The sequence below is a fragment of the Scleropages formosus genome, chromosome 1 (genome assembly GCF_900964775.1).
Source record: "Scleropages formosus chromosome 1, fSclFor1.1, whole genome shotgun sequence".
Classification (NCBI taxonomy): Eukaryota; Metazoa; Chordata; class Actinopteri; order Osteoglossiformes; family Osteoglossidae; genus Scleropages; species Scleropages formosus.
In genome coordinates, this window is record NC_041806.1 from 13,780,622 (window position 1) to 13,790,452 (window position 9,831).

General features: G+C 43.4%; 2 protein-coding genes across 2 annotated transcripts; both read right to left on the reverse strand.

The window, feature by feature from the left end:
• Nucleotides 1-2,079: 2,079 nt before the first annotated feature.
• Nucleotides 2,080-5,115, reverse strand: LOC108937915 (serine/threonine-protein kinase pim-1-like). Its single transcript, XM_018758136.2, has 7 exons — nucleotides 5,007-5,115; nucleotides 4,553-4,864; nucleotides 4,349-4,443; nucleotides 4,078-4,128; nucleotides 3,280-3,643; nucleotides 2,363-2,536; nucleotides 2,080-2,263 (listed from the first exon to the last, which is right to left on the reverse strand). The coding sequence occupies exons 1-7, from the start codon at nucleotides 5,110-5,112 to the stop codon at nucleotides 2,172-2,174; spliced, it is 1,194 nt and encodes a 397-aa protein (XP_018613652.2). The 5' UTR covers nucleotides 5,113-5,115; the 3' UTR covers nucleotides 2,080-2,171.
• Nucleotides 5,116-5,453: 338 nt separating this feature from the next.
• Nucleotides 5,454-9,342, reverse strand: LOC108937843 (uncharacterized). Its single transcript, XM_018758016.2, has 2 exons — nucleotides 9,058-9,342; nucleotides 5,454-5,872 (listed from the first exon to the last, which is right to left on the reverse strand). Exons 1-2 carry the CDS (start codon nucleotides 9,293-9,295, stop codon nucleotides 5,454-5,456), a joined length of 657 nt encoding a protein of 218 aa, XP_018613532.1. The 5' UTR covers nucleotides 9,296-9,342.
• Nucleotides 9,343-9,831: the final 489 nt, after the last annotated feature.

The following is a 9,831-nucleotide window of genomic DNA, read 5'->3' on the forward strand; positions in this document are numbered from 1 at the left end:
TGACATCCTAGTCTTCTTGATTCAAGATACTGCCATACACAACATAAAAATAAGAAATACAGAAGATGTTGAAATATTCAACAATAGCAACTAAAAATAGTAGGATGGAATATAGTAGCATTGCTTTGAATCAGAATCATATCCGTACATCATATTCTATTGGCAGAATGACATAATACCAGGGAAGGATAAACCCACAGTGATAAATAGTCAGAAAGTGTGCTGTGCACAACTGTGTTTTGAGACAGTGTGTTAGCAGCATATCTGCACATCTGACCATCACGGTCTGCATTCCAGCAACCCAGTTTGCTTACTTTATTCCATGACTGTTTCTCAGCAATTGGAAAACAGTAGAAAAATAACATCCTGTCATCTGCAGAAAGCCAGGTTCAGCAGATAGCCCAACTAATGCTGGAGTGGAAGCCAAATGGAAAAAGTGGGGACGAGGCAGTTTTCCTACTAGGCAGGAAATGTTTGTCTGAGTACCCGTGTCTGATCTCCCAGAACACGGTCTGCTCACACCTTCTCCTTTGCCTGCACTTCCAGCAGTCACCTCTATTGCCTGCAGAGATCTCAGTGCAGCCACTGAAAAAACACTCAATTGCTTTGTTATTCAGCTAAACTACAAAGTGTAGAATGCCATACAACTATAGAAAAGTCAGATGACTGTCTCAATCACCATGTGCTATGGGGTTCCTGCAGGAATATGGGGTACCAGGACCTCTGATGGGTGCCATGTGTTCCTTGTAAATGCAGAGTGAGCTATGTCCATATTCTTGCCATCAAGTAGAGCCTCTTCATTGTGGAAGTCAGATTCCAAAAACATCACATTTTTTTCCCACTCTTGTTTGTGATCTTCAGGAACACGATATCAAGGTACAGCCAAGGATCAGAGGGTGTCTGGGGGGGGGGGGCACTAAAATATTACTGTCCATTCGTGCACTCAAACAGTTCTCTGCCGAGGATGTAGTGGCTGGTATAAAAATCTGCTCCTCTTAGTCTGAGGTTGTCTCCTGGAGAAGGGTGGGTTGCTCTTTCCAGGTGAGGGGGAAACAATTACCCCTGGTGGAGGAGTTTAAGTTTTTCAGGGTCTTGTGTCCAAGTGATAGAAAAGGGGAGCAGGAGATTGAAAGGCAGATCAGTGCAGTGTCAGCACTTTTGTGGGCACTGTACCATCTGTGGTGGTGAAGCCGGTGTTGAGTCTTTAGTCAAAGCTCTCGATTTACCATTCAGCGTACATCACCATCCCTACATCCTCACCTATGGCCATGAGCTTTGCGTAATGACCAAAGAAACAAGATCACAATTACAAGCAACCAAAAGAAGGTTCCTCTGCAGGACTGCTGCACTCATTCACCCATTCTCCATAACAGGACAAGGAATTTTGCAATCCACAAGACTCTAGCAGTAGGGCTGCTGTTTCTTCACATTAAGAGGAAGCAGCTGAGGTAGTTTAGACATCTCATTAAAATCCCTGCTGGTTGGCTCCCACTGGAGTTATACCTGGGCACATCCCACTGAGAAAAAACCCAGGGCAGACCCAGGACATGATGGAGAGGTTATATCTCTCGGTTGGTCTGAGAACACCTGGGGATCCCCCAAGAGGAGTTTTAGAGTGTTGTTAAGAAAAGGAAGGCATGCAACCAGTGCAACACTCTCTAGGGTAAGTGTGAAGACACTAACTTGCCTATCCTGTATTCATGAGAGGATAATGTTCATATTTTCCATCCTAATACATTTAAATTGTAATAATATGCAATATGCATTGAATTATCCTCCCAGTCCTCATCAGTCAACTTTTTACTAATCAAAGCTGAAAATTAAACAAACACAATTTATAATAAGCAATAATACCAGTCTGGTAGTTGTGGCAGTAAAGGACACTTCTTACCTGTATACCTGAGGCTTCATGGGAAAGACAGCTGGATTTCCGCAAGAGGCAGTTCTTGTGTCATCATGGAGACACCTCAACAGCTTCAGAACTAAACACTCCAGCTAAGAGTTTTTTTTAATCTCCTCTGCCAGTGTGACCTGCTAGATGGAATGGAAAAACCATGCATGTTTTGTTTTATGCAGGGTTATAACCATCAAGTCCAGCTAACTAACATCTATGGTACTTGCCTCACACAGCGACTGATAAACAGGTTTATGATCCCCTGATCCCTCATCTGTCAGTGAAACCATGGATGGCGCTGAATCTGCTCAAGTGTTGGACGATTCTTTGGTTTGGGTTGCAGGCACCAGGAAATCAGAAGTTTACATACTGACAGAAATCAGACAACGGGATTTCTGTGAGCAAGCGATAGGAGCTATCAAAGGTGGAGACCAGGTAGCACGTGCTCTTTCACACATAGCAGCTCACCTTCCGAGGTCTCTGGCAGGACAAGACTGTGTTTAATGATTTCTTCTCTGCTTTTGAATGGCAGCTGGCCAGACACCAGATGGTACAGCGTCACTCCAAAAGACCAGACAGTAGCTGGCCCTGCCAGGTACCGCCTCTGCAAAAACACCTCTGGAGGGCAGTAAAACTCCGTCCCTGAGAGAGATTCAAGTCAATTCAGTTTCTTTTTGTGCAACACACACACACACACACACACACACACACACACACACACACACACACAGAAGCCGCTTGTCCCAAGCAGGGTGGTGGCAAGCTGGAGCCACCCCGGCGGCACAGGGGATATGCCCAGGATAGGCTGCCAGTCCGTCGCAGACCACCCCAAGCAGGACTTAAACCCCAGACCCACCAGAAAGCAGGCACAGGCCAAACCCACTGCACCACCACACCTCCCCACCCCCCCCCCCCCCCCCTTTCCCAATAGTTTGCCTCAAATCACTTTAGACCAGGGCTGTCAAACTCATTTCATACAGCAAGCTGAATAAGATTCATAACACCTTTTTCAAACCTTTTCCATAGCAGAGTGGGAAAGTAGTATTTATAGCCACTCTTAGATATTAATACTATAGTACTGTATACTGATTCAGTGCTGCTCATAGTCACTGTAAGTTAAGGCTATACACTATGTACTGTAGTACTGCATACTGATCCAATATTGTTTCATTTGTTAGGCCTTATGTTTGACTCCTCTGCACTTGTTACTGCAACTAAGCAATTTTGAAACAATTAAATATAAATTTAAAAAGATCATAACTATTCTATTGCAACATCACTGCAGTTTATCTACGTTGCTTTCAAAAGTCTAACAATAGTTTGTTTGGACAACATTGTAAAAACTTCGAGTGAGTTTATGTAGATTTCCTTATTGACTCACTGACCAAAAAACTGGTAGAAAGGAGTGTCCTTCAGGAATGCTCCACAGCCAAAGTCTATCAGCTTGATCTCTGTAGTGGTCATCAGCAGGTTTTCAGGCTTCAAATCCCGGTGCATGACACCCCGGTTCTGACAGTGAATGAGTGCCTTGACCACATGCAGCATCACACTGCGTGCCAATTCTTCAGACAGTCTGCCCCCAAGAGAAATGCAGACATCAAGCAGGTCTTTGCAGGGGTGGGGCCTTTCTAAAATCAAGGCGTATTCAGTGGGTAGGTCAAACCACTCTATCAGCCGTATGATGTAAGGGCAGGACGGTGCAGAGTTAACCCGCCTCAAGAGGGCTACCTCCACAGGGATGGGCCCCTCCTGTACGAGGAAACACACACACACACACACACATTTTCAGAACCGCTTGTCCCATACAGGGTCACGGGGAACCGGAGCCTACCCGGTAACACAGGGCGTAAGGCTGGAGGGGGAGGGGACACACCCAGGACGGGACGCCAGCCCGTCGCAAAGCACCCCAAGCGGGACTCGAACCCCAGACCCACCAGAGAGCAGGACTGTGGTTCAACCCACTGCACCACCGCACCCCCTACAAGGAAACAGCGTTGGAGTAATACAAATGGAAACAAGCACAGGTCACATTACATTCCCCAGAACAAAGACTATTACTCTGTTCTAACTACTGCAGTGAAGCCCTTTTACAACCCAGTGTTATCAGAGGTGCTCTGAACTAATGCCTCCATGTTTGTGCTTTAACTGTAGTGTAAAGCCAGATTTGATCTAGAGGTACTTACGGTATCCATCACCATTTCAGCCTTTGATTTGGAGACATATTTGATAGCCACCTTCAGGAAATGAACATATCAAAGAGATTAACTGTATGCATAGCACTTAAATGGTTTTTCCAAGACTGTGAATCCATTGCACACAGAAATATACCACAGGCTAAATTCAAATGCAGTGTTTGTAAAGATGATTGTTGAATACAGCTCTGTGGAAGGATGTGTGGACCTTTCGCAGTATGAATGTGTGGACAGTGAGCTACACTAGCTTCCTGCACTTTACCAGCAGTCCGTCACTCTTCCGGAACCCTTCGTAGGTAGACCCGTAACCACCCTCACCCAGCAGATCCCCTTGGTCATAGACCCTCTTTACTGCAGCTAGGAGAGAGGAAAGAGTTTTTTTAAAACACCATGTCCATGGTAACAGACAAGGCTGTCTTTAAGTTTGTTCTGATTCCTTATCACACAAACTCATTTTCATCTTAACCTTTAGGATCTTCAGTCTCTGAGGCCTGGAGGTTTCCCATCCTCTTCCGTAGTTGCTTTTGAAAATTCTGTTCTTCATGATATGGAGGAGACCTTTCAGATCCTGTATTATCAAAACCAAGGGCTGCAGAGGGTGTATCAGTTGGGCCAGAGGTCTGTCTCCTCTTGGCTTCACTGTCCTGAGAAGCAAGGTCACCTTTCAAACCAGTATGGTTCTGGACATTGACCTGATGCTTCAAGATTGACTTTTTCTTCTGTATCTCCAAGCAGCTCCCAGAAGCAACTTCCTTACCCTGTTCCAGGGCACCTGTTGCTGTAAACACATAGAATCCCCATTGTGACCATAAATCTTCAGTACAAATATCACTGAAGCTCAAGAGAACAATATAACAATGACAAGGCTTTTATTTTCCATTATTTAGAGTCTTTATCATAGAAAACCTCATTGTCCAAACCTTTAAGCTCTTCAGCCACTGGTGTGTGGAGGTTTCCCATCCCCTTCTGCACTTGCTTTTGAGGTATCTGTGCTTCACAACAAGGAGATGTTTTAAACTCCCTCATTTCAGCACTAAGTGCCAAAGATGTCTTCATCTGATCTGAGACCTGTCCCCTCTCAGCCTCAGTGTCATTGGAGGCAGCATCATTTGTCACCCCAGTCTGGCTGTGGAAATGGGCCCAGTCCTCAGAGACTGACTGTTTGCTCCACAGCTCCAAGCAGCTCCAAGAGGCCGCCTCTTCACTGTGATCCAGGGCATCTGCTAAAGAGCACAATAGATAATCCTACAGCAAATCATTAAATCACTCTTCTGATTATTAAACTTGAATATATGTACCACTGAATTTGAAGAGAATTACATATGGTATTTTATGTTTTTGAAAAACAAAATGTGTAGCCCCTGACATTATTCCTTATCAGAGAGAACCTTATTGTCAGCCAAACCTTCAGGATATTTGGCCACTGATGCCTGGTGGATCCCCATCTCCACTGGTCTGTCCTTTGGAGGATCTTGCTCTTCCCAGGCAGGATAAGACCTTTCAGTCTCCCTGTCATCATGGGTAGGGGCCACTATGGGTGTGCCAGTCGAACCTGAGGCCTGCCCGCTTGTAGCATCATTTTCATCATAAACTGGTGCCAGAGGATGTGTCTCAGTCTGACCTGAGACCTGTCCTTTGTCAGTCTCACTGTCCTCTAAAGATGGATGCTCTTCCCCTCCAGTCTCATACTGGGCATGGCCCTGGTTCTCGGAGACTGGCTTTCTGCACCATATCTCCAAAGAGCTCTCAGAAGCATCCTCCTCACCCTGCTCCAGAAAACCTGATGCTGTAGAGAACACATGCAGAGGGTCCCAGAACAAATAATAAATCACTCTTGTGGCCGTAGACCTACAGTATATGTGCCACTGAAGCTGAAGAGGATTACATACGTAACAATCTATTTTCTTTTTTTTAAAAAACCAAATGTACTATAAGTCTACTAGCTATTGTTCCGAATCCTTATCATAGGAAACCATACTGTTGTCCAGGCCTTTGGGATCTTCAGCCACTGATGTCTGGGGGTTCCCCATCTTGATCTTTCTTCCCTTCATAGGTTCCTCTTCTACTCAAAAAGGATAAGACCTTTCAGCCCCCTTCTTGTCACAAGCAGGGACCACAGGAGTTGCATCAGTCAGCCCTGAGGCCTGCCCACTCGTAGCATCATTGTCATGTGAGCCAGTGTTCAATGGCTTCCCAGGTTGGCCATGGACATGGTCCTTGAAGTTTGACATTTTGTGCAAAAACACCAAGCTGCTCAAGGAAGCAACATCTCGTACTGCTTCATACCTTTGAGGAATTTCAGTGAACGAGAAGTTGCTGTTTTAAGTATGTTAATAATGGTTTCACTAGGGTCTTCAGTGTCTACTAAAGGCATTAATGAACGGTCAAGATGATTAACTTGCAATTTGTCACCATTGCCAATTTTAGCACATCTGCAGAAAATTTTATGTCAAAATAACAGAACAACTGCTCTGACAGGTCTATTACAGAACAGAAATAAAACTTATCAGCAAAACTGCAGAATGCATACAGCGGAAATACCGACACCCTCTGAGTGCCACCTGGAGCCAGGAAAGGACACTCAATATCCCACTGGATCAGCTACCTGGGACTGGACCATAACTTCCGCTTCCATGAATTGCAGGTCTGCGCTGCTCACTTTAGTGTGCTTTAACCATGGAGACAACTACACACATCCTCTGTCACCCCAGTACAATGTCCAGGAGGGATGAGCTGCCAATGGTACTGGTATATATTTTGATGTTTATTTATTTAGCAGATGCTTTTCTCCAAAGCAACTTCCAATGAGCACTATGTAGTAATATCAGCCCACACCTTATTCACCCAAGGTGACTTAACGATGCTGGATACACTACTTACAATGAGTCACTCATCCATATACCACTGAAGCACATTTTGTCAGTCAGTCGTGCTATTGGTGATTTTAGGGTCACCAAACCACCTGAACAGCATATCTTTGAACTATGGCAAGAAACCTACATGGACATGGGGAGAAGATGCAGACACAACACAGACTGAGCAGGGATCAAACCCATGTCTTTTCACACCACCTAGTCACTTTGAGAAAAGAGTGGTAATTGCTGTGTCACTCATTTTTCTCCTCTTTGTGTGACTGGGAGTTTTTTGTTATTCTCTCCTCAACTGGCAGTTGCCCCACTTATTCACCTCAGTAATGTTATCAGTGTTTCTGTAACTTTCCTGCTTATATCTACTGTCCAGTACACTGCGTCTGTGTTGAGAAGAATACTCTATAAAAATAAACTAAAATTAAAAATGGAAATACAGGTTATTTAAAGCAACTATAATTTATTTGCATCTATTCACTGTCACAAATAGCTGTTTAAGTTGGCTTAAGTCTTTTTCTATGTAGAATGCCCAGGAGGGGTGGACAGCCACTGGCACTTGGACCCTCAAAGTTTTTTTTCTTCCTTGCCTTTTGGTTGGAATTTTTTGTTCCTTTCCTCCATGGTCTATTTGCTTACTTATAGCTTTTATAACTAATACAGTTCTTGTAATTCATACTGCACTTTAATTTTATAACTTCTTAATAACCTTTTATTTGTATTATATCTCCTGACTGGGGGTGCGGTGGCGCAGTGGGCTTGGCCGGGTCCCATCCACTGGTGGATCTGGGGTTTGAGTCCCGCTTGGTGTGCCTTGTGACGGACTGACATCCACTCCCCCTCCAGCCTTGCACCATGTGTTGCCGGGTTAGGCTCAGGCTTGCCCAACCCAGCTCGGGACAAGCAGCTTCAGCCAGTGTGTGTGTATATCTCCTGACATTTTGTTCAGCGATCTGTGGCACTGTGTGACAAAAGTACTCTATAAAAATATTATATAATAATTATAATACATAATAGTAAATTGAGCTAAATAGAATATAACACAGGATAAGAAATCATTCAGCTGTTACTCCTTGAAAATGCTGCTGGACCTCTGAAATTCTCATGAACGTACTTAAGGATAGTACAGTAGTATTGATAGCTTGAAATTTGTTCAAAATAATTTGATGGCATGGTTCCCCTAGGTAGCTTTGCTTTTTGCTGATGTTTAAAAACTTGGTAATGAAAATCATACAATAACTGCTCTGTCCATAATCAACAAGAGTTCCAGAATGTTACATAACAGCACGACAGCTGTGAGGCACAGCTACAGAATCAATAAGTACTAGTGATGGGCGGCAGCACTTAGTCCAGTTCCTAAGGCTACTGCCTTTGAATGCAGGTTCAAATCTCACCTCTGGCTGTAGTACCCTTGAGCAAGGTACTTAATCTAAATTTCTCCAGTAAAATTACCCAGCTGTGTAATGGATAAATAATTGTACGGAGATAAATGTTGTAAGTTGCTTTGGAAAAAAGAGTCAGCTAAATGATCTTGAGACTTTCATGTCTGCAGCTATGTCTCCTTCTCTTAACGTAATGCATAAATTGTACTTTTGCTGAGATGTATGTCGCTTTGGACAAAAGCGTCTGCTAAATGAATAAATGTAAATGTAAATCAATAAATGCTGAATGTAACTCAGAGGTCAGTTTCAAATCCCACCTCCTGTTTCAGTATTGTTGAGCAATGTATTTGCCCTGAATTGCTGTAATAAAAATGATCCATCTATATAAATGGGTACATATTTGTAGGAAGCTTACAAGTCACTTTGGAGAAAGGCATCAGCTAGATGAGTAAATCTAACAAGGGTATATAGCCCTTTTGCCTCCCTACACACGTGACATTTGCTCTATTTCATCTCATTTGCTGCATTTAGATCCAAATGTTACTGGTTCAAATCTGACTAGTGCTATAGCACCCTTGAGCAACAAACTTACCTTGAATTACTCCAGTTAAAAAAAAATGTATAAATGGTTAGGTTATTGTAAATTGCTTTGGAGAAAAGCTTTACCTGAATGAGTACATGTAAATAGAAGTGCTGGATGAGTCAGTCCTAAAGCAATTTATTACCTGTAGAAAAGAAGCTGGCATGGCCGCTACTCTCCATGTCCTGCTCAAGATGTGGGGTTTTCAGCTGCTTCACTTTGGTTTTGCTTGTGTAATTATTAAGCAGTGCCATGGCTCGCTGGAAAGCCTGGGCCACTTTCCCTCCTCTCTTCTGCTGTCCCGAGATGTTTGACAGGTCTGCACTTAGAGGCAATACCTTCTTTGACCTAAACTGCTCTCCCTTACTTGAAGTTTGACCCATCCTGAAGTTTTTTTTTAAAAAAAACCAGTTCCTTAATGATCCTTTTTTTAAAGTTACAAACTAAAACTTTCTTAAAAGTAATATAAAAAATAAACTGCTTACTGAAATAAACTGAAATATGTTACAAGTCCAGATAAGGACACTAGGAACTCCTGGGTCAGTCAAGTCCGCTGTTGTTCCAAATACCCTTGGACCCTTTCTTAAACCAAATACTACTGTTGCTAGGTTTCACGAGCGATGACGTGACTATAAACAAAGCGCGAGCGTCGGAGAAATGGTGGGAGCACAGAGAGTGCGCGCCAATGGCTCCTGAGGTGATTTTTGACGAGCTCTGCTAACTGTTGGAACAGAAAAAAAAAATAAAAATTTAGCCTTGCTATAGCCCTGAAAACTATTTGGTTTATAGCGGAATACCTTGTTAGCACTGGTGTGGCCAAAAACAATTAATAATGACAATGAATGAAAACGATATTGTTATGGCTTTGGACTGCAGCCGGTAAATTAAAATTTATTACCACATACATTGTTGTCACTAT